This window comes from Heteronotia binoei, chromosome 8 (genome assembly GCF_032191835.1).
Source record: "Heteronotia binoei isolate CCM8104 ecotype False Entrance Well chromosome 8, APGP_CSIRO_Hbin_v1, whole genome shotgun sequence".
NCBI lineage: Eukaryota > Metazoa > Chordata > Lepidosauria > Squamata > Gekkonidae > Heteronotia > Heteronotia binoei.
This window is the reverse complement of record NC_083230.1, coordinates 86,296,552-86,322,088: the sequence shown is the minus strand read 5'-3', so window position 1 is coordinate 86,322,088 and position 25,537 is coordinate 86,296,552. Positions and strand designations below refer to the sequence as shown.

Sequence of the window (25,537 nt, the reverse complement as noted above, 5' to 3'; positions counted from 1 at the left end):
TTATTTTGGGGGAGGATGGAAAGGAACACTGAGCATGACTGGTGTCACATGATGTGTCTGCTTTAAGAAACACTACTGAGAAAGTCAGGGAGGTGACACAGGTCAGTAGTGGTCATGTATTCATACGAGTATGTTGTCTGACCCTGAGAAAGAGGTATCATCACAGATACCTAGCCTCAGAAATGAGCTAGTTAGCATCCAGATTAATGACTTTGTAAGGTGCTAATCAGTCCTTGCAGATGTCAGCTTTTTACATTCTTGGAAATGCTACTGTTCTCTGACCCTCTCTCGGCTTGACTTCGCGAACGAATGCTCTGCCTTTGGTCCTATAGGGATGGGCATTTCAGATCCTCATACTGCCACAATAATATGTGAGAAAATCTGGTAGAATGACAGAAGAACGCTGTCATGGTATTCTGTGTTCTGGCAGTGGCAGACATCGTGGGCAGTGTAAGTCCAAACTTTTATGTGAAAGTGCCACACTAAAGACTGATGCTCCAATTCCTAATGATGCATTCTGTTCCTCTGTCTAAAGCTGAGAGGGATCCTTATTTGCTTTATTGTTATTTACCCTAAATGCTTTGCATTCTAACTGGCCTCTCTCTGCAACTTCTCACCACTCCCACCTTTTTGCTTTTAACTTTAAATATAATGCATCTCCTATAGATAGGGTTTCCAAGTCCCCTGTGAACTCTGGTGGGGGACTTTTTCTGCACACACAACGTGCGGGGGGCGCGATGGCATTACCTGGAAGTGATGTCATCGCGCTGGCACTCACTGTCTGCTGTAGGTGTTTCCAGGAAAACTCTATGGTTTTCCCGGATGCTCTAGTGATTTGGGAGGGAAAAACTCTATGGTACCTATGGTACTGATTTGGGAGGGGAAAAGTCTATGGTACCTGGAAGCCCAGCATGGCCAGATGGCCACATTTGCATGGAGGAGCACTCTGTGCAAACCCCCCCCCCCTCAACTTTCCCACAGTGCAAGAAAGTCTTGCAGGTTAAAGAGACAGTGTGGGGTCTCTGCCTTGCTCTCAAGCTGCATTGCCTGCAAGGGAAGTCAGCCTGGAGTGAGGCCAAGCTGCCTCTTTCCTCCACCCAAGTCTCAGGCGGGGGAAAGATGCTGCGGGCCAGCTGGTGTGTGGGGAGGGGGCGCCTAGTGGCGTCTTGTAGGCCCTATGGTGCCTTAGGCATCCGCCTACATGGCTTACTCCCATGGGTCGACCTTGCCAGCAAGCCACCCACCACCCAAAATCACATAAGGAGTGGAGAAATGGTGCATGGACTTCTTCAGGGGTTAATGAGGGCTGCTGGGGTGTGGCAAAGCCCCTGGTGGGTGGGTGGCTGCCCACTCTCCTAATCCAGGGTGCAGCTGCACCCAGGGGTTGTTTTGTAGAAAAAATAGGTGGTGGAGCTCATCCAGGGATTGTTATGCAGCTGCACCTACTATTCAATGGACAAGGTAGTTGGGAAGGAGGAGGGGGGGCTGTCAGAAAGGTTCAGGAGCTGTGTTCCTGTGAGCTCCTGCTGAATCTGAGGTAGGCTTCCCAACCCTCGCCCTGGCGGGGGACCCTAGGATTGCCACCCTCTTCCCCCGCTCCCCAAAAAAACGGAAGCGGGGGGAGGGGGGGAAACGGCGCCGGGGAGCATGGCGAGCCGCCGCATCCCAGAGTGGGCGAGGCCGCCGCGCCACTGCCGCCCCGCTGCCGCCCCCTCCGCCCACCACAGCTGCTCCTCCGAGATGAGCCCAGGCTGAGCCCATCTTGGAGGAGCAGCCAAGAGGCGGCAGCAGCACAGGGGAGGGCGAGGCAGGCCAGGAGCATGGCGAGCCGCGAATCTGGGCCCTTCTAGGACCCGGACTCGCGGCTTGCCACGCCCCCGGCCCGCCTCCACCCCCCCTCCGATTCCACCCCAGAGGCAGAGCGGAGCAGGCGAGGCTGCCGCGCCGCTGCCGCCTCTTCTCCGCTCGCCGTGGCTGCTCCTCCGAGATGGGCTCAACCTGAGCCCATCTCGGAGGAGCAGCCATGGCGAGCAGAGAAGAGGCGGCAGCGGCCTCGCCCGCTCCGAGACGGGGCGGCTCGCCATTTCCCCCCCTCCCCCTAGCTCTACCCCAGTGTCTCCTGGCTCCACCCCCAAAGTCTCCTGGCTCCACCCCCAAAGTCCCCAGATATTTCTGGGGTTGGACTTGGGAACCCTAATCTGAGGCCTGCTTTGAATAAAACTTTGTTGGTCTTAAAGGTGCCACTGGACTCAAATTTTGTCCTGCTGCTTCAGACCAACACAGCTACCCACCTGGCATAAATTTTGTTAGCCTTTAGGGTGCTATTGGATTTCAAATAAACCCTTAGGCTATCCTCCATAAACTTTTGCTGTCACAGAATAATATGGATATCCCTCCGAAATTATGTTAGGATACAGCCAATCTCCAGGTAGGGCCTAGCGATCTCCCAGAGTTACAATGACAGACTACAGGGATTAGTTCTCTTAGAGAAAATGGCAACTTTGGAGGATGGACTCTATGGCATTATACCACACTCAGATCCCTCCCATTCCCCAAGCCTCTCTCTCCCCAGGCTCCACTTCCAAAATCTCCAGGAATTTCTCAACTCAGAGTTGACACCTCATGTTCTCTGCAGATGATACCCAAGAACACGTGGCTCAACCTACATTTCATCATGGCAGAGTTCTACTTTTGGGAAAGCAAGCCACTGAACAGGCAACTGAAAAACCACACATACTATATACCTCCAATGTTGACTGCATTCTTCAGTACACAGTCTTTTGATGGTGCCTAGGCCTTAAGTGCCTGGGTGGGGGACTTCTCTGTGGTGGCCCTGTCCTGGTAGAATGCTTTATCCGAGGACCAGCATGCCCTGTGGGACCTTATTAGCTTCCACAGGGCTTGCAAGACAGAACTCTCCCATCAGGCTTTTAATTAGTCTTTTTATATGTCTTGTGATTCTTGTATTGCTTCCACTGGATCATTTTATTGTTGGGTTGTTGGATGCAGCCATATTCAATATAAGATTTATATATGTTTTAAATTGTGTTATATGATAATGATGATGACTATTTATTGAATTGTCTTTTGCATTGATATAAGCTACCCCGAGCCTCACTTGCTGAGGAGTATAAATGTGATAAATAATTAAGATGTTCAGGAAAGGAAAGGTCCCCTGTGCAAGAACCAGTCGTTTCTGACTCTGGGGTGACATTGCTTTCACAACGTTTTCACGGCAGACTTTTTATGGGGTGGTTTGCCATTGCCTTCCCCAGTCATCTACACTTTCCCCCCAGCAAGGTGGGTACTCATTTTACTGACCTCGGAAGGATGGAAGGCTGAGTCAACCTTGAGCTGGCTACCTGAAAACCCAGCTTCCGCCAGGGATCGAACTCAGGTCGTGAGCAGAGTTTAGGACTGCAGTACTGCAGCTTTAACACTCTGTGCCACGGGTCTTGTTATTGCCCCATTAGGGATATGTTTTTTTGCAAAGCTGAACTTTAGGTTTTGTGTCTCCTGCATTTGATGAAACCTTAAATCTTGCTTTCTTAGGCTCTCTTGTCATGATGGCAATAAGTCTGGTTTTGGACTGTACCAATTCAGATTGCAGAGGGGGGAGGCTCACATGATTAATGCTACTCTGTACAAAAAAAAGGAAAGAAAATCCCCTGCACTTAGAAAACTAGCATGCCAGGCCACAAGCCTTCTTTCACATATCCAGTATTGCATGCAGGCAGTTCTGGTTTTGTGTTGGCAGAGCAGAGGAGGATGTAAGCCACTTTGAGCCCCCCTTGGGGAGAAAGGTGAGGTATAAATGGAGTAAATTTTAAAAATGAGGACGTTCACTTATGTAAATCCCCATCCATAGTCTTAAGCGGTTCAGTGCAGGCACAATTTACTGATATAGCAAGACCTAATCCCTAGCTCTAGACAAAATTTCCCTACTTTCCAGAGGTGCTCTTTCTTCCTCAGCCTAGCAGGCAATCTATAACAGTGAAAAGCTGTGAGGATCTTTTGGTGATGAACTTTATTTTCTAGTGCCTTGCCCTGATCTGTTGCAGAAAGGACGGCTGTGGAGTCTCCCCCTAGAGATTAAAGCACAGCATAATTTTTGCATTATACTTCAGGCAAAGGATTGTTATGTCTGACACCTGCCCACAGCTCCAATCCCTCCTTCCAAGCCCTACTGCCAGGTCCAGGAGGGAGCTGATGGGAAAGGTGACCTTCCCCTTCCCTTTTATGCAGCCACTGCAGCGATTGCCCTTCCTTAGCCAAGCCACTGGGGGAGTGAGAAATGACAGCAGGGGCCCAATTCACTATCTTCTATTTTACTTTACACTGTTTGCAAAAAAAGAGAGAGGTTCATTCCAGGCAAGTCTGGTTTCACATATAAGTGCGAGTCAGCTCAAAGCCTCCTTAACCTCTGAGACATTTCACACCTTCAGGTCCATATCAGATGGGACAGCAGCAGAGCTTGATCTGAAAAATCAAATACAATCCCTCCCCAAGCTTTTTTTGTTATGGGGGCAGACAAAGGGGCCTTTCTTTGTGGCATCAAATCTGGCTGCTACCTAAACAGGGCTGCCAACTCCAGGATGGGAAATTCCTGGAGATTGGAGGAGGAGCCTGGGGAGGGCAAAGGTGGGGAGGGGAAGGAGCCCAGCTGGGGTGCGATTGCAGAAAGGCTTCCCTCTGAAGTCTGGAGATCAGTTGTGATTCCGGGAGAACTCCCGGTCTCACCTGGAGGATGGCAATCCTCTAAACTAGGTTACAATCCCAGGAAGTAGCAAAGCTGAAGAATGCAGCTAGATACCTTCTCTCTTGAATGGGTTAAGAGCGAATCTTTCATCTCAAAGAAATTCATTTGGTCTCCAAAATGAGAACTTACAACGGTTTTGCAATCAGAGCGCATCCTTGCCTTCTCTCCCCTTTGCCCCTCTTTCCGTGTCTCCAACAACCAGCTGTTCTCTTGGCCTCCAAATGCACTGTGAACCTCCTTCACTTTGAGTTTTGTTATTTGACACATCCCCCCACCCCCGCTGTGCTGCAGAGGGGCAGCCCTCCCTCTCTTCCCTCAGCCCCCTTTACCTGCAGACACGAAGAAGATGCCGGCACTAAGGATGATGTTATGTCGGGTTTTGTAGAACTCGCTGGCTGCAATGCAGAGTCCACCCATGAAAAGCAGAATCACACTCAGGATCGGAAAAATACTAGAGGCCCTCACAGCCCCTGTAGCAAAGAAAGGGGTGGGGTGGGGAGGAAAGGGGGAAGAAAGAACAGCGTGCAGATGAAAGAGGGAGAGACAGACATGATGGGAGAAGATCAGGGAGGGATGAGAATCAAGGAGAGGGAGAATTGCAGCAAGGAGGGACCAGAAAGACAGAGCAAGAGAACCGAAGATTCGGAAAGGCAAGTAATGAAGGGAGGAACAAGGAGACAGAAGGAGAAGAGAGAAACAGAGTGTCAACGGAAGAAGAGAGCTGTTACAAATGAACTGTCAACATCTTGGATATTAAAAACAAACAGTGTACTTTGGGCTGGGGCTGGGGACCAGTCTAGCAGCATCCGGTAGCAGAGGTTTACCCAGGATCCTTTATGCAACCAGAAAGCCAAGAGGCATCTCTCTTTCTGTGTGTTCAAACAGAAAGTGAAATCTAAGGGTCAGGAAGCCACCAACGGTGCAGGATAATACTCAGAGTCTAGATGGTAACTGCAGTCAGCAGAAGTGCTGGGAACAAACATACAAATTGTTTTACCAGAAGCAGAGATGGAGGGTTCACCTAAGGTGAGCCAAAAGATATATGCCAGGACACACAAGTGCATGCCCATGCATCCATGCTGAAGATGATGTCCATGTCTCGCACCCCAAATGAGGGCAGTCTTGTGTGCCCCCTCTCTTGTCCACTTCTATTCTCACAGATTGCTACCAGCAGATGGCAGTAGCAGACAGATGCATAAATAAAATTTCACACAAATGTATATGCACATGTATGTATATACATGCACACATGTCTATCAGGTTAATTGTTATGGAATATGGGTAGCTGTGCATGTTGGAGCTGTTACAGGAAATATAACAGTGCTTTACCAAAGTTTTCCACATGCAGGCTGATGTCACACAGAGGGAGGGTCTGTGGCTTTACCACTTAGCCCTGGCTTCTTTCTCTTTGCAATATCTACATGTACATGCTTACATACAGAACATCCCAGGTTCACTCCCTGGCATCTCAACTTAGAAAAGGTCTTGGTTAGTAGGGATACATCCATCTGTGCCGCTGGAGAACCATTGCCAGTCTAACTAGAGAATACTGAGCCATATGGATTAATGGTCTCACTCTTTAGAATGTACCTTCACATGTATGTTCATGTATATATGAGCACGAGAGAAGCTAAAATGGGCCATGGTTCCCACGATTGTGAAAACAGGTGTTCAGAAATGAATGAACTTGCTGCAGGAAATATCACCAATATTGATGTTTTCCATGTGACTGTAATGTGAAGAGCTGCAGCTAAGACTCCTGTCCTTACTACTACACTGTCAGAGCTTAATTATATGTTATGTTTTTTCACAGGTTGTGTCTAGGTTCCTTGCTCTGATTTCCAGTGAAATGTTAGCTGTAAGTTCCACAACACATGTGCACCCAATGCAGATTGGGACAATGGAGTGTAGGGAAAAGGGGCTTAAATCCCCTCACTCCTAGTTTTGCAAACTACAATGGCCCCAGGAGGATGCTATTGGCCGCACAAGGAAACTTTTGTGTACCCCATCAGTACAAGTGCAACCCCTGGTAGAATTAATAGCAGCTGTTTCTGATTAGGAAAACAGCATTGGGGAAGCAAGGTTTAACTCCCTTCTCTCCATATGCTGTAGTCCTGATTCAGATTGGGTCCCTAAACACTTCGGAATTGAGTTCTTAGTGGGGATCTCATGACTGAAACTGGTCTGAAAGTCCTCAGGGCAGACCTGTGGAAAATATGTGAAAAACAGAACCTGTAGTTAACGGAATGATCATGCTGCGCACAGAAGTGCATTAAAATATGGACAAAAATCAACATCATTTTCTAACTACCTTGATTGTTTGTAAAAAGGATGACTATATTCACCATGTAAAGACTAATCCATTTTTTTTAAAAAAAAAAATTAAGATCACTAATGATGTTTAATGATGATAGAGATTATCAGATCTTCCCCCACCCTTGGGGGAAAAATCCAGTGTTACTTCTGACTTGTTCACATAATCTTATGACTCTAAACTTCATTTCTTTCCAGGTTCTGCATTCCATTTAGATAATCAGTACTGCTAATTAACAGGAGTGTATCTCATAATGCAGTAATGTTAAGGGCTGGGAAAAGGAAGCAGCTTTCTGTCTTGGGAGGAAAACATAATTCTAAGATTACTGAAATCCTGTCTAAACAAGACAATTTACTACATTCCTGAATGTGAGGTGGTGTCTAGCTTCCATACTTGCCACATCTGTTGATTGTTCCCAGTATTAATGTGCCCTTCTAAAGAATTTAAAATGTTCCCCCAGAGCTCTGGAGGACTTATCCCATAAGTCATTGCAAGCTTTCTAAAGGAAGTTGTAGAAGGTAGTACTTTGAAAGGAGAAACATAGGTACAGACAGCTAGATACCCCCATTCTTTCAGAGGATTTGTAATGAAAACTCTATGGCAGCTGATCCTGAAATTTTCATTCCTTGGGAGTATAATGTAAATTTTCTAATTGCCATGGCAAGGACAGATCTGTTGTCCTTGCTAAAAGGTAAGGGTAGTCCCCTGTGCAAACACCTGTCATTTCCAACTCTGGGGTGACGTCTCATCATAATGTTTTCATGGCATATTTTTACTGGGTGGTTTGCCATTGCCTTCCCCAGTCATCTATACTTTCCCCCCAGCAAGCTGGGTACTCATTTTACTGACCTCCTCAGAAGGATGGAAGGCTGAGTCAACCTTGAGCCAGCTATCTGAACCCAGCATCCCTCGGGATCGAACTCTGGTCACAAGCAGAGAGCTCAGACTGCAGTACTCTGCGCCAAGGGGCTCCTTTTTGCCCTTGCTACTGCAACTCTAAAGATTGTGGTTTCCCATTAGTGCTTATCTTTTTGGCTAATTGCCATGGGTCAGAAAGATGATAGGAAACCACCAGAGAATTGGTGAGGCAAATTCCTAAGGTGGCAAATACATGTTGTAAGTTTTTTGAATGAAGGAATACATCACGTGAAAAGAGAAATGTCCCAGTAATGCCTATATTGCCTACACTGAGCACAGATAATTTTACTAGTTAAGCTGCCATGTTTGGCTGCAATGATTACATGGAAAATGTCATGGCTGCACAGAGTTAGGGTTATCTCCTAGATCTGGGTGTGGAAGAGGGCTTAGCCTAGGGTTGCCAAGTCCAATTCAAGAAATATCTGGGGACTTTGGGGGTGGAGCCAGGAGACATTGGGGCAGAGCCAGGAACAATGGTGTAACAAGCATAATTGAACTCCAAGGGAGTTCTGGCCATCACATTTAAAGGGACAGCACATCTTTTTAAATGTCTTCCTTCCATAGGAAATAATGAAGGATAGGGGCACCTTCTTTTGGGGCTCATAAAATTGGACCCCCTGGTCCAATCGTTTTGAAACTTGGGGGGTACTTTGGGAAGAGGCACTAGATACTATACTGAAACTTTGGTGCCTCTACCTCAAAAAACAGCTCCCCCAGGACCCCCGAAACCTCCAGAGCCAGTTTGGTGTAGTGGTTAAGTGTGCGGACTCTTATCTGGGAGAACCGGGTTTGATTCCCCACTCCTCCACTTGCACCTGCTGGCATGGCCTTGGGTTAGCCATAGCTCTGGCAGAGGTTGTCCTTGAAGGGGCAGCTGCTGTGAGAGCCCTCTCCAGCCCCACCCACCTCACAGGGTGTCTGTTGTGTGGGAGGAAGGTAAAGGAGATTGTGAGCCGCTCTGAGACTCTTCGGAGTGGAGGGCGGGATATAAATCCAATATCTTCTTCTTCTTCTTCAGATCAATTCCCCATTATACCCTATGAGAATCGATCACATAGGGAATATTGAAGTGCTCAGCAGACGTCCCCCCCCCCGTTTCCGCCCATTTTGAAGTGAGGGATTGGCCTCTCTACTCACGAGTTGCTGCCAACTTCTTCAAAGTAACACAGACACACCATCCCAAGAGGAAGCCTTTCAATCGGAGCCTGAAGCCTCCAGAGGTAGAAAGGCACATGGTCTTCTGTGGGCGGGGCTTCCCCCCTCTCCATCGGCCAGCTGATTAGGAGAGGGAAAAGGCCAGGGAAAGCAGAAGAACCCCCACTGGGCCTGGGGATTGGCAAGCCTAGCTTAGCCATACATAGACAATGAAGATACAAATCCTCTGTGGATGTGCATTTGCATCTGCTATGTGACGCTCATTTGGGCCTTATTGAAATGTGAGGATGAAACTTTTGGCATAGACAGGGATGGCAATCCCTTGTGAGGCCTCTAGTTATTATATGTGGCTGCTGGGTGATTCAGGTGAACTGTAAGTTGTGTCTGCATTTGACATTTGCCTTTGCCAGTGGTAAATGTGGGCAGGAGTGGAGAGAGGTGGGATATCAGCAAAGCACTATGGGAGTTCTAGAAATGCATGTGGTCTTCCTTGGGCAGTGCCAGGCTGGGAACAGGGCTGGGATCTGCAGTATTTACAGTAAGGTCTAGGTTATGACATAAATGGCAACAAAAGGTGATCTATACTGGTCAAATCACATATAAAGAGAAGAGCAGCACAAATCACATTGACTCAGTTGGATGCAAGAAACAAAGCTATCCAGTAACTCCCAGTGCAGTTTTGAGCTGTGCCTTCAACAGGGGAACATTTATTTGTTCAAAAGTCTTCCCTGTTGTTCTTTGAGAGAATGCTCCCCTGCAAGAAATGGATACTACACAGCTTTTCACAGAGAGCACAAGGGAAATTCTGCAGTAAGATACTGCTCCCTTACTGAAGAATCAGGGCTTTATTTGTAGAAAAAGCCCAGCAGGAACTCATTTGCATATTAGGCCACACCCTCTGACATCACCATTGTTTCACACAGGGCTTTTTGTAGAAAAAGCTCAGCAGGACCTCACTTGCATATTAGGCCACAGCCCTTGGCAACAAGCCAGCCGGAACTGTATTCCTGCTAAAAAAAAAAGCCCTATGAAGAGCTGTTATCAATCAAAATGCATTGAGAGCCACTGGAGAGTTCTACAATAATAAAAACATTCTTTAAAACTCCGCTTGAGTCACAGGTCAAGTCGCACAACTTTGAAGGGTGGTGTGTGAGTTAAATTTTTGCGCTAAACAAGGTCCAAGAAAGGCACAAAGAGTCTGGCATTAAAACCCTGCTTGGACTCTTGAACTAGCTGAGCTTTGCTTCTTGAGGCCTTGTCTGCTTTTCCTTCTGCTCCTTTTGTGTGCTTTGCCAAGTACGAAAGGTGATCATATTCACAAAGCAATTCTATTTTCCACCCAGCTTGGTAGATTCTCTCCTCCACCCCTTTCCTGTGTGTTTTGCTCAGGAGTCCAATTCTCTGTAAGGTTTCTTTCTGAACTTGGGTAAAAGTGAAACACATAAATAAAGTAAATGTGAGGATGCAAATAAATTCCTCATTTACGAAATGAACAGGCACTTAAATATTGGGTAAGCTTTTTATACATTCCCTCCAGGATACATATTACTACTAAAATATGGGTATTTAGTGCTAACAGAGTTCATTGCTAGGGGAAACACAGAAGGGATGCTGCTCAGGTCTGGTGGATTTAAAAATCCATATTAGATGAGCAAAACAAATATCTCTTGCTTTCCCCAGTTTCTGGCCATATTTCAGATATGGTGCTATGCTATGCTAATGACTTCTGAAAAGCACTAATGAGATTTAACAGTGGGGAATATCAGCAAATGCCAGGAGATGCTCATTGTCATTTACTATGCCCTACATACCAAAGGACCTTTTGAGTCCATAGGTGTGTCCCACCATTTTCCTTTCTCATATATCATTAATTAACTCAATACACACAACCCCCCCCACCCCATAGTCTTGGGGCACCGACATGAGGGCTTTCCTGGTCTAGTTTTGGCAGGCCGGAGAAAGTCCATCTCTCAGTGAATATTCTGCAACAACAAGAAAATCTATGCCCCGTTGCATAGATTTCTGCACTCACAGAGAGGAGTATATGCTCAAGCCTACAAATATTTAGGGTACTTGAACACAAACTCTTCTTTGAGCAGTTGGAGAGAGAAACATATCTTTAACCCTACACATATTCAGGGTACCTGAACATAACTAGGCTTCCCAATCCCCAGGTCCCAGCGGGGGATCCCCCGTTTTTACAGGCTTCCCCCTGCCCCCAGCCAGCTGGCTGGTGGGGCAAGCCCCCCCCCCCCACAGTCACCATGTAGTTTTAGAGCTCCTACAGATTTAGAAACCTGAAAACAGGTCCGTTTTTAAAATGTGTGCCTTTAAGGTTGAGCAGGAAACAGGAAGGGCTTCATGGGAAAGGGCCAGTAACAGTTTTGTAGGAGAACGCCCCTCCCTTTGTTTTGCTTTCGTTTTCAGAACAAGTAAAGTTCTGGAGGAACAAGACCCAGTAAGTATTTGTGTGTGTGAGAGAGGGAGGGGGCAGGGGATTCCCTGGTTTGGAGGCCCTCCCCTTGCTTTAGAAAGCATGGGGGAGGGAGAGGGAAATGTCTACTGGGCACTCTATTATTCCCTATGGAGAATGATTCCCATAGGGAATAATGGGGAATTGATCCACAGGTATTGGAGGCTCGGGGGGGGTATTTTTTGAGGTAGAGACACCAAATATTTAGTATAGGATCTAGTGCCTCTCCCCAAAATACCCCCCAAGTTTCAAAACAATTGGACCAGGGGGTCCAATTCTATGAGCCCCAAAAGATGGTGCCCCTATCCTTCATTATTTCCTATGGAAGAAAGGCATTTAAAAAGGTGTGCTGTCCCTTTAAATGTGATGGCCAGAACTCCCTTGGAGTTCAATTATGCTTGTCACACCTTTGTTCCTGGCTCCACCCCCAAAGTCTCCTGGCTCCGCCCCTAAAGTTCCCAGATATTTCTTGAATTGGACTTGGCAACCCTAACATAAACCAATCTTTGAGCAGAAGAATAGAAAGAACTGAACTCTTTGTCATCTGTATGAGTTTATCACTGGCGTGTGATGTGGGGCTGATTAGTGGCAGCAAAAGTGACCAACCTTGCAGGTGTGAAGCTCTGTAAAAAAAAAAAGAATTCAAAACTCAGAGGCAGTCAGATCTGGATTTCTAGCTGTCAAATGTGCCATAAAGAGTGAATTGCTTATTCTGAAAACTGAAAGTTAGTTATTGTTCTCACACATCCTTATCTTTCCTGCCTTTTCGGTGTCTTCCGCTCTTCTTGTTAGATCCCAAGGTACACACCTGGTGTTTAGTCTACTGTCGCAAAAGTAACAATATTGTATCTAAAGTAGTAGCCTTGAGTGGTTTATGCTGCACTTAAAGAATGCTTGGGAAACTTACTCATGTATCTTCCTATGCCATAAAGGGGGGCAAATGCTTGTTAGTGTACCTTATAATACTGGAGGAAGATCTGGGACTCGCCAGATCTAACTCAGACAAGATGTCTTTGGATCTTCTAATAAAAGGAACTTTATAAAGATAAAAGACTTTTTATTTTGAGGAACCAAAGGGGGGTAATTTGACACTAGCAATTGTGGGATGTGGCTTCTGTGCCCTGGCTTGATCCCCTCCCAAGTATGATGTTGTGGTCAGAGTGTTGGAGTAGGGTCTGAGAGACTCAGATTCAAATTCCCACTCCGCCATGGGAGATTGCTGGATGATCTTGGGCCAGTCACACATGCTCAGCCTAATCTATCTCACAGGATTGTTGTGAGGATAAGCTGCAGAAGGGGAGAATGATGTAAACCAACTTGGGTCCCCAGTGGGGAGAGAAGTGGGGTATAAATAAGGTTCCCAGGCATGGCAGAAGAACGGGGATAGGAGCACCATGAGGCAGCCACCATTGGTGATGTCAAACATTCTAGGAACCATTGGAAACTCAATGGTAAAACTGCAGAGTTTCCAGTGATTCCTACAAAAGGCTGAGATAACTTCTGGTTTAAATGTTAAATGCAAAAAAAAAAAATCAATTGCCTTGGAAGCACAGAAGCTTTACACAGTATTCCCATGTTTCCCAGTTAAGGGAAACTGTTCAAACAAATGCTGTTCAGACAAAGATGATCTGACTCCAATGATAACAAGAGAATGAAAGTTTATTTACAAAAACAGAAACACATAAGAACATAATAGCCCATCCAGGCCAACACTCTGGTCGTTTTCGCACTTAGCGTTTGCTCCCCTTATTCCGCGGCGCAATTATGTCCGGATCATTTTTCTCGTTTTCCCACTAGTGACTCTTTGCGGAGTCGCCTTCCCTGAAGCCCTTGCTCAAATCGTTTTCCCACTGGCATCGACTTGAGTTCGATGCCCTGTCAATCATTTTTTTTTAAGCGCAAGTCTGGTTGCGTAATGACGTACTAACGTACTAACGTAACATCGAGCTGTTCCCTCCCCTTCTTTTCGTGGACAAACCGCATCACGTGTGCTGCTGCTGCTTATGGATTGGCTGCAGCTGTAGAATCCTCCACAGCTCTTTATGTATTAACAGAAGCATTCACAGTGGAGAATCCTAGCACTAGATTCCCCCCCCCCCCAAATTCTGAAGCACTAGATTCCCCCCCCAAATTTCCTCCGCTCTCTTTCCCCTCCCCGGCTGGCGCTTGCAATGGGGACCTGACTGATTCCTGCTGCTAGAGCTCCCCCCCCCGCCCCATTCTCTCCTTCCCCTTCTGTGGCGCGTGTGAAGAGCTCGCTCGCGTCTATTTTCTAACCGAGCGGAATGTAGCCAGGGAGAAGAATGCAGGACTCCAACTTCCCATTTTATACATGGCGATTTTGTGCAGGTCCAGAAATCCTGGTGGCACAGCTGAGGGAGGCATTCCCTTTTTAACACACACACACATGAACGCTTTGGCCCGCACCGGCACTAGATTCCCCCCCCCCAACAATGGTCGTTTTCGCATTATCGAGATAACACAACAGCGAAATAACGCAACTAAAGTCAATAATAATAATAAAAAATTCTAACGAAACCAATTGAAGTGGCAATTGAGGCTATTCCAGGAGGGTTTTTTTTTCTATTTGTTAATTTCGAAATATCGCTATTACGCAAAACTGTGAAGTTTTAAAAAAAAATGGCCGCGCCGGCACTTTGGGGAAGTGCCGCGAAAGGCTGATTTTTGGCCAAGGGGGTGGATGGGGTGGGAGGACGGAAAGGGAGAGGGTGCCGCCCACACAGCAGTCGATCCGGCGTGGATGGATTTCCCACAGAAAACTCCGCGGAGTGGATCCGGAGGTTTTCAAAAACTCCGGAAGGAGGTGGATCTAGATACTCCGGCGTGAAACCCCTGCAGCGCCGGAGCAAACCGCAGCGCCGGAGCAACAGGTGGGAAAACCAGGAAAAGATCCGGAGGTAAATGGGGTGCTACGCCGGAGTAAACGCTAGTGCGAAAACGGCCTCTGTGTCACACAGTGGCCAATATATGTGTGTGTGTACATATATATATATATATATATACACACACACACACAAACATATATATATACTGTGGCTAATAGCACTGATAGACCTCTGCTCCATATTTTTATCTAATCCCCTCTTAAAGCTGGCTATGCTTGTAGCCGCCACCACCTCCCGTGGCAGTGAATTCCACATGTTAATCACCCTTTGGGTGAAGAAGTACTTCCTTTTATCTGTTTTAACCTGACTGCTCAGCAATTTCATTGAATGCCCATAAGTTCTTGTATTGTGAGAAAGGGAGAAAAGTACTTCTTTCTCTACTTTCTCCATCGCATGTATACTCTTGTAAACCTCTATCATGTCACCCTGCGGTTGACGTTTCTCCAAGCTAAAGAGCCCCAAGCGTTTTCACCTTTCTTCATAGGGAAAGTGTTCCAAACCTTTAATCATTCTAGTTGCCCTTTTCTGAACTTTTTCCAATGCTATAATATCCTTTTTGAGGTGCGGTGACCAGAATTGTAGATAGTATTCCAAATGAGACCGCACCATCGATTTATACAGGGGCATTATGATACTGGATGATTTGTTTTCAATTCCCTTCCTAATAATTCCCAGCATGGCATTGGCCTTTTTTAATTGCAATCGCACACTGTCTTTACATTTTCAGTGAGTTATCTACCATGATCCCAAGATCTCTCTCTTGGTCAGTCTCTGCCAGTTCACACCCCATCAACTTGTATTTGTAGCTGGGATTCTTGCCCCCAATGTGCATTACTTTGCACTTGGCCACAATGAACCTCTTCTGCCACGTTGACGCCCACGGACCCAGTCTCAACAGATCCCTTTGGAGTCCCTCACAATCTTCTCTGGTTCTCACCACCCTGAACAATTTAGTGTCATCTGCAAACTTGGCCACTTCATTGCTTACTCCGAACTCCAGATCATTAATGAACAAGTTAAAGAGCATGGGACCCAGTACTGAGCCCTGTGGCACCCCACTGCTTACTGTCTTCCACTGTTAAGACTGTGCATTTATACTCACTCTCTGTTAAAATAAATATGTTATTTATTTTAGCATTGGAACCGTTAGTGAATAAATTAAAAAAGGATAAAAGAATTATAGGCTTTGAAGTTCCAGGGAAAGGGAAAATAGATGGGAATCTCTTAACAATGTATGCAGATGACATGATGGTGACAATTAAGGATGTGGAGCCCGCAGTGGCACCTTTAAAAAAGATACTACAGGAATTTGAGGAAGTGTCAGGGTTAAAAGTGAATTTTTCAAAATCTTCAATGATGTGTGTTAATGTAAAACCAGGGTTACAATTAGCAGCTTCAAAAATGTTGGGTATTCCCATAGCAAATAAAATGGTGAAATATTTAGGGGTTAATATTCCTAGGAATATTAAAAAAATATTTGAGTATAATTATAAAAAAATCTGGAGTGGAATTCAAGTTAAAATGAGAGACTGGAGGAAGAGGAAGGAGTCAATTAGTACAAGGAATGCCATGGTTAAAATGTTTCTAGTTCCTAGGTTGACTTATTTATTTTATGTATTGCCTTGGCATATACCAGAATACGTACTGAAGAGATGGCAAGGAGATATAGATAGATTTGTTTTTGCATCAAAGAAACCAAGGACAGCCAATAGGTATAGATATTATGGTATTAAAGATGGGGGATGGGGGATTCCCAATATAATTTACTATTATGATGCATATCAATTAAGGCACTTAATGATTTGGTTGGAGGGAGAGTTAGGAGAAGAGCTGAACGGGATAGAAAAGGAAAATTTAGAGGTAGTAGGAGGAAAGGAAAGTTTATTTGATAGAACGAAAAGGAGGAAGAAGATAGGTGATAAATTATCAACCTTTATAGGGCCCAGTAGGGTATGGGAGAAGTGGAAGATAGAACTCGCTCCGGAGATATCATCTATTATTAAAATGTGGTACTATGATAAATTTGCTCCATTAAGGGGATCACTGTCAAAGGAAGTAGGAGATAAACTGAAGAGGATTACGATTCAAGAATTGAAAGAGGTTTGGGGTACTGATGGGGTGAAGAAAGAGGAGTATAATATTTTGAATAATATTAATTGGTTGTTAAAAAGTCAAATCTCCTCATTGCTGAAGGAGGAAGAACTTAAAAATATTGGTAAAAGAATTAATACTCCCTTTGAAAAATTGGTGAAAGAGTATAGAGAAGATAAGTCAAAAATAGTTTCAAAATTGTATAAGATTTTATTAGGTACAGGGAAATCCCCGAGAGAATTTTTGAAGGAACATTGGGAAACAGATATTGGAGATAAAATTTTAGATGAAGATTGGGAGAGGATGTTTAGATTACCTCCCTTTGTTACAACATCTAGGTTAGTGCAGGAGCAGGGATTGAAGATGATACAGAAATGGTATTATACACCCATTAAGATGTATTATATTTCTAAATCAGGGAGTAAAAATTGTTGGAGGAAATGTGGAGAAATTGGAACTTTCAGTCACATGTGGTGGGATTGTCCCTTAGTGAAAAAATTCTGGATGCAGGTTGGCATAGAGATGACAAAGATTATGGGATGGAAAATAAGTATATCCAAAGCAATGGCAATTATTAATTTGGATGGTGTGGGATTAAGATCAAAAGAGGATAGTAAATGGATTAATTTGATGTTAGTAGCAGCAAGACAAGTGATAGCAAGGAATTGGAAAGAAGCTGAGGAATTGACAATTAATCACTGGAGGGATAGAATGAATAGTATAATTATTTTGGAGTATTTAACGATGAAGATACGAAGAATGAATGGATTAAAGGTTAGGGAACAGGAGGAGGGATGGTTTAGGAAGATGGTGAGATATTTGGAAAAGTTTAAACAATTTAAGACGATTGGTTGGTTAATAAGAAAATGAATGGATAAGATGTTTAAATAGAGTGACGGAGTTGTATTTGGACGGAATGTTAATAGTTATAAATTTATGGATTATTATAATGTATCTATGGCCTGGGACTCTCACAGAGGTGGATTGGTGGTGGAATACATAACAATAAAATTTTTTATTAAAAAAAAAAAATACTCACTCTCTGTTTCCTATTAATTAGCCAGTTTTTGATCCACAAGAGGACCTGTCCTTTTACTTCATGACTCTCGAACTTACTAAGGAGCCTTTGATGAGGAACTTTATCAAAAGCTTTCTGGAAGTCAAGGTAAACAACATCTATTGGGTCCCCTTTCTCCACATGTTTGTTCACCCCCTCAGAGAACTATAACAGGTTAGTGAGGCAAGATCTTTCCTTACAGAACCCATGCTGAGTATTCCTCAATAACGTGTTCATCAATGTGCCTACTCATTCTGTTCTTGATAATGGTTTCTACCAACTTTCCCGGTATTGAAGTCAGACTGACTGGCCTGTAATTTCCCAGATCTCCTCTGGAACCCTTTTTAAAGATGGGGGTGACATTTGCTACCTTCCAGTCATGCTACCTTCAGGAATGGAGGCAGATTTCAATGAAAAATTACATATTTTTGTCAAGAGATCCAGAAGTACACCTTTGAGTTCTTTCAGAACTCTTGGATGTATGCCATCCGGGCCTGGTGACTTATTAGTTTTTAATTTATCAATCAGTTGTAGGACCTCCTCTCTTGTCACCTCAATTTGACATATTACATGAGATATTAATGTAGGTACATTTAACTTATTGTGAAGAGATTAACTTCAAAAAGGTAAACTTGCTTCAGTTTCAAGCCCAGACAAGAGAGAGAGAAGAGAGGTCCTATATAAGATGAAAACAGAAGGCAAGGCAAGCAACAGCTAAAGAGAGCAGGAGTCAAGTTGCACCTTTGAGACCAACCAAGTTTTATTCAGAGCTTAAGCTTTTGTGTGCTTTCTAAGCACACTTCATCAGATGAGGGGATCAGGTATTGTGGGCTGAAATACAAGCAGTTTGTTGATTAAGTATGCAGACTGATCAACAAACTGCTTGTATTTCGGTCCACAATACCTGATCCCCTTGTCTGATGAAGTGTGCTTAGAGAGCACACGAAAGCTTACGTTTTGAATAAAACTTGGTTGGTCTCAAAGGTGCGACTTGACTCCTGCTTTATTCAACTACTTCAGACCAACACGGCTGCCCACTTGGTTCTAATGGCTAAAGAAGTTCAACGTTTAACCAATGAGAGGGTGGGGCCAACCCAGAGTTGGCACCTTGAGAGGGGAATCAGCAAAACCAGCCCTTCCTCCTTGCACCTGCTGAAACTTTAGGTGGGATCCAAGCCCCTCTGTCTACCTTGCCAATCCCCTGTTCTTGGCATGGGTATATTTGGGCATGTGCAGACTTCAGAATGACAGCTGCTGCTGTTTCACTTTATAAGGCCAGCATGCAATTTCCCCTCACAGCCAGAAGGGCTTAAAAGTAAACCTGGCTGTTGTTGAAATAAAAATATGAAATCTGACATTTTGACAATCTCAAGTATATTAGGACAAAAGAGTAACAGTACCTACACTTGCTGCATTCAGGAAAGCATATAAAACCATGATATATTAGAATTTGGAGAGAAGGAAGAAGAGATTGGATTTATACCCTGCCCTTCACTACCTGAAGGAATCTCAGAGCAGTTTACAATCTCCTTTCCTTTCCCTTCCCCACAACAGACACTCTGTGAGGTAGGTGGAGCTGAGAGATCTGACAGGAACACATTTTACATGAGAGGAACAGCTTTTGAGAGGAACAGCTCTATGAGAACTTGTGACTGATTCAAGGACACATCAGCAGGTGCATGTGGAGTAGTGTGGAATCAAACCCGGCTCTCCCAGATAAGCGTCCATGCTTCCTGTTTTATTGTATTACTATGTCATTAAAGGTTTGTCTGATTGGATTGATTCCATGCACTTAACCACCACACCAAACTGGCTCTTTACACAAGGAGATTATAAAATGAAATCAAGAGATTTCCTAATGCAAGGGTATAAAAGTCAACATTTCTTTTATGCACAATTACAAAAAGGTTTAAAATAGATAAGAGATCTTGTGGTTTGAACAATCTATGACAGAATTTGAAATAGAACTATGCAAAAATGAACGCATTATTGCAAAAATGTATAAATTGTTGAAATTTGAGACAGAGGAAGAATAAATAAAATATTTTATGGTAAAATGGGCTAAAATTTTTGAAAATAACATACAGTTGGAGCAATGGCAAAATATGTGGTTGAAAGGTCTTAAATTTACATTAAGTACTACTTTTAAAAAGAACTTTTATGAAATTATGTACTGATAGTATATGTCTCCAGAAAAATTAGCTAAAACATATAAAAATCTTCAAATAAGTGTTGGAAATGTGAACAGCAGAAAGGGACATTTTATCATTTATAGTGGACATGTACTAGAGCTAGAAAATTTTGGATACAAATACATTTTGCTATCCAGAAATTTTTAAAGACTAATATACATTTGAAACCAGAGGCTTTTAAAATTGGAATTAATGGACTGTCAATTAGAAATAACATATGGAACTTTTTTTTGTAGATGACAATGATCACAAGACTACTATATGCTCAGAAATGGAAATCTTCAGTAATACCTACAATAGAAGATTGGACAGTGAAGATGATGGAATTAGCGGAGATGGTTAAACTTCTTTGATTAAAGAAAAGTCATTAAATACATCTATAACTAACTGGAAACATCTGATGGACTTTTTGCAGGAAACAGAATACAATTAACTGATGATGGATATGAAGAATAAGAGGATGAGAGATGATATATAGATAAAAGAGAGGGTTTTTGCACTTATGGATTTATAGAGAGAATGAAGATGTACCAGTTGTAGATGTAAACCAAAATATATTTTCCCTTTTCTTCGTTTTCCTCCCTTTTCTTTTCTTATGATCTTTTTGTATATTTTTTCTTTTCTTTTACGTATTCTCATGAAAATTTCATTAAAAAACTTCTTTAAACAAGGGAAAGCATATAAGATGGCTGTAATTCAGAGGGCATTTGGTGGAGGCTGGACTGTTTGATCTTGCTAATGGATTGTTAGGTTACTGTTGTGTTCTTGCAGCTTGTTGCTTTGTGAGCTACCTTGAATCTAAGGAGATAATGCAGGTAGACATATTTTAAATAAATTCAGTTTCAGTGAATCTGAATGTAAATACAAGGTTTCCCCCCCTCTACATTTGGTATTAAGTAAGTCCCTCACTCCTGTCCCTGGAAATGATTTCAAGGCTTGTAACAATGTGAGTTTTCATTGACTTATTGCTTGTTTAATTACTAACAACAGACAGTTAATCACAGAAAATCTTTACATCTTGACTAACTCAGAACAAATGCTCCAAAGCTGTTTTGCCTCATCCCAAATCTCTGAGGGGAAACTCAGCAAAGTAACTTGGCTGGGGCATCCCAGAGTTCTCTCTAAGCTGAGTTAGTGTGAGCTAGCTCAGTTTTTTAGCCTCCAACTCACACGTTTTTGTCTTAGCTCAGAAAAAATGGCCCCAGAGCAAACTTATTTATGCAGTAGCTCACAAAGTAGAATTTCTGCTCACAAGACTCCACAGCTTAGAGGGAGAATTAGACCAATCATCCAAACAGGAGGGTCTGCCCAAGTATTAGACAATAGATTTGTTAATTTGAGGATGCAGCCTGAGTTCCCCCCCTTTTTTTTTGAAAAAGAGAACAAAGGGCCAAAGTAGACATGATGACATTGGTAGCCATGTTTTTCTACTGATGCAGAAATCCAGTAGCACCTTAGAGACTGATGACTGATGACGTCTAAGCCAGAGTGTGCTTTATTATCAGAGCTTACTTCAGTAGTTGTGAAGAAGGAATCATATTCAGCCTTTTTATAGGGAAAATTACCAAAAGGGAAGAGTCGAGGTTAGAGGTAGGCTTGGTGTTAATCCTGTTGTAAATCTTTCAGTTATGATGGATAAGGCATGATGGATGACACTCCTCTGGGTGGGACCTGGGGATCCCCATGGATTACAGCTCATCTCTAGTCTACAAAGATCAGTTCCCCTGGAGAAAATGGTGGAGTCTTCAGATGGTGGAGTCTGTGCCATTGTACCCCACTGAGGTTCCTGTCCGCCCCAGGTTCCATCCCCAAATCTCCAGGAGTTTCTCAACCTGGACTTGGCAACCTTGTGGGAAAGGTCAGAGGTTTCAGCCATAAGCCCATCCCATTCACATATACTGCAGTAGGTGGGTGGGTGTAATAATTAAAGGCACATGCAGGACAATGGCACTAAATCTCCTCCTTCCCACTCCTTATTTCCCCTTGAACTCTTTGAAGACCTCTCCTCAGTCATGGTTGAGTAGATTGAAAATTTAAATATTAGTATTTAGGGTAAGGTTGCCAGGTCATACCTGGCTGCTGGTGGGGGACCTCAGTCCCCAGTCCTCTCCCTGGGAGTCTTCAGTGTTTATGTTTTGTGTGTGCACCTCAATGTCATCACCTGGAAGTGACATCATCACACCAGGTGCATCATTCAGGGAATGCTCTATGATTTGGGGGGGGACTCTATGATCATGAACACTCTATCATTGGGGAGGCATAGAGTTTTTACCAAAATGCTAGAACGTCCCCCATGATGGCATCATCTCCAGGTGATGTCATCAGTGGGGTACAATGGCACAGACTCCACCATCTGAAGCACCCTGTGAAGTAGTTGGAGTTGACATCTCCGGGTGATGTCATCATGCCAGGGGTATTGGGTGCACCAGAGCTCTTCAGGGCAGGGCTCCCCTCACCAGCCAACTCTGTGGAGGCAGATTTGGAGGCCCCAAAAGCAGAGGAAAACCTGCCCTCCCTGGATTTTTTTAAGAGGTGCCAGAACTTTCAAGAAGAAAATAAAGGAGAAACACACAGGAACATTTATTTATTTATAGAATTTTGTTTTCACAAAGAGGTTCCAGAATTCTGTTCCACCATGTTCCCCCAGAAAAAAAGCCCTGCCTGCCCCCATTGGGGGAATGAAAACCCTAATTTAGGGGGATCGCCCAATCAGTCTGCATATCCATTGTATCAACTTGGTTATATATTTTATCTTATTATATGTTTCCTGTGTGCCATTTCTCAGCTCTTGGAAGGGACCAAATTTCCTAGAGTGACAGACTTTCTTACTGCTACACCCCTTTTACTGTTAAAGTTAGAACAGAAGAAGAACCCTGTTGGATCAGAGTAGTGGTCTGTCTAGTCCAGTATCTTGTTCATATAGTAGCAAAACAGTTGCTCCAGAGGCATAGAAACTGAGGTCTTGATATTGCTTCCTAGCACCAGTATTCAGAGGTTTACTATTCTGGATCGGTTAGTAGCTGTTGATGGAGCTTCCCTCCACGAATCAGTCTAATTGCCTTTTAAAGCTATCTGTACTAATGGCCATCACTATGTCCATTGACAGTGAATTCTACAATTTAATTACTTTTGGAGTAAAGAAGTACTTCCTTTTGTCCCTCCTAAATCTATTGCCCATCAACTTCATTGGGTGCTCCCAAGTTAAGTGAGCCCCCACCCATGCTTTATACTGGAAGGAAGTGGATTAGTCCTAGGAGAATACATTCTTCTATCTTTATACACAGATTGTCTCATAAAAGTCTTGTGTCCTTCTTAGAATTCCACAAGGTCTTTGAATAAGAGCTTCTAGGACATATATGTAATGCCTCCTTTGCTCCTATGCTTTAGGAATTCTACAGGTTTTGTCCACAACTGCAGATTTTGGCTGAAAAAAATTTGCACCTGTGAAGATGTTAAAGGCATAGGAGTCTAGCTAGCTGGAAAGGAACACCCCCCGCCCCTTCTCATCGTTTCACATACAGATACACACCAAATTGCATCTTCAGACAGCCTAAGCCTTTCCACTGAACAGCCAGTGTTCAAATTATGGGGCAAAACTAGAGTGTCCCTAATAAAATCCACATGCCCTATGCCTGGTCCCAACTCTGGTTTTCATATGTCATCCCCCACTCTGTTCCTAAAGGGTCTTTTACAAATTATTAATATAATTCTGGTATTGTTGTGAGACAAGATTATAGAACAGAGTTACCAACTCCAGCTTGGGATATTCCTGGAGATTTGGGGGTGATGCCTAGAGAGGGTGGAATCATAGGGCTGCCAAACTGCAGATGGGGCTTGGGGATTTCCTGGTATTGCAGTTGATCTCCAGAGATCAGTCCTGGGAAATATGGCTGCTGTGGAAGGTGGATTCTGTATCATGATGAGGTCTCTCCACTCCCCACACTCTGCCCTTTCCAAACTCCAACCACTAACAAAAGGAAAAACTGTATAAAAGTAACAACTGTTGATACAAGTCTTGGCTTGCTACTCTATATTTTGAAACAAACAATTTATTATCAATATTATTGATGAAAAACTACACACTAGATGCTAGATTTTTAACAACATTGGCAAAATTGCAATAGAGGGTTGATGTTACAACAGCAGCAGCAGCAGCAGCAATGGATTGCCTAGGTAACTATCCATTTCATTTGCCTTCTTCAGGCTGCAATACACTAGGTAAAACCTTGAATTCCATAATGGAATACTCAGTATTTCCTTCAAATTTATATTTAGACACTCTCCAGCTTTTACAATTGTTGTATAGACAGTTGCAGTTGGAGTCTCAGAGATCAACAGTCTTCTATTAGGGGTTACCCTTTGTCAGATTCAAAATATCTCTGTGCTAAGCAGACTGTTGACGGAAGGACATAAGAGATTTTCTTTTAACCCTTTATTCTGCACAGTTCCACTTTATAATAGTTCCACAGTTTAATAGCCCATAAGCCATAAACCATAAATGTTTAAGAATCTTAAAACACTGTAAAACAAAAATTTTCTATATCTACAATTTTGGAAGAGGCTGTTCAAAAGTAGACTTAATCTTACTGTATCAGGAAAAGATGATCATTTCAACAGCCATTTTCTAAGGAAACTTTCTCTTGCAGTTTCATGTTTTGGACAGTAGAAGAAAATAGGAGATACTGAGTTGAGTTTTGTTAAAGGGCAGTCACAATAGTGCTGGTCTGGGGGTATCTTGAGAAAATGGCCCTGTCATCTGAGTGGTGGAAGCTCATGTATCGCCTCCGTTTTGGAACTGTCAACATGCTTAAGTAAAGAGGTGGGTCAAATTTGGTGGCATATTTAATTCCTAGATGAAGGGAGCATTTTTGTCTAGCATCTTTTTAAAAAGCATTCCAATCATACTCGAGCAGTTTCTCTGGTATATTTGTCTTTGTCTTTTTTTTGTTAGGTTCTCTGTCTTCTGTAAGCCCAGTTGGCTTGTTTTTGCATCTATAGCATCATTCCATTTTGACCAGCAGCATTTACATGAGGTCAATATGGTTTCACTAATTAACCCCTCCTCTTTCTTACAAAAGAAAAACAGTCGTTTAAAATAAACTCAGATGTTACAGTTGGAGGAATACAGATTGCATGTGCTGCCAGACCTCAAATGCAGGAACATCACATGTGCTTGGGACTGCCCATTGGTTATGTCGTTTTGACAACAAATTTATGCACTGCTTACAGAGATAATTGGTTATCATTTACCTTTGCAATCTAAGGTGCTCTTATTATTGTTGTTGATGTTTTAAACTGTGCTGTTACTGATAAGGTAGAATTCATTACAGTTTTGATTACTGTGGCTCAGAGTGTGTGGCAAAAGCATGGAAAACTAAAATCCCTTAACTGATTGTAAGCTAGTGCAAAAACACATGGTTTAGGGCACTTTTGATTAAGTTATTTACTATTAAAGGGAATTGGAAAGGCTGCTTCTAAACAAATTTATGGGAAACTGGATTTTATTTATTACTCACTAGAATTCTAGACGTTCTGATTCTGTACAACCTTATGTATATTTTTTTACTTATACTTTTAAAAAATGCTTAAAATAAAACAAGCTTGGAAAACATCTATAAGTATAGTTGAGCCCTTATACAGGGTTCAGAACTGAACACATCTGTAGCTACAGA

At 43.4% G+C, this 25,537-nt stretch overlaps 1 protein-coding gene across 2 annotated transcripts in view; it reads right to left on the bottom strand.

The window, feature by feature from the left end:
• The window catches only part of CACNG2 (calcium voltage-gated channel auxiliary subunit gamma 2), a 200,054-nt gene that overhangs the window by 11,837 nt on the left and 162,680 nt on the right, over positions 1-25,537 (bottom strand). The window contains exon 3 of one of the 2 annotated variants that reach the window (XM_060245518.1): positions 5,089-5,229. The exons of the other annotated variant lie outside the window; for it this stretch is intronic. Coding sequence (XP_060101501.1) covers positions 5,089-5,229 — 141 coding nt within the window. The remainder of the gene's footprint in view (positions 1-5,088; positions 5,230-25,537) is intronic. 2 annotated transcript variants of the gene reach the window in all.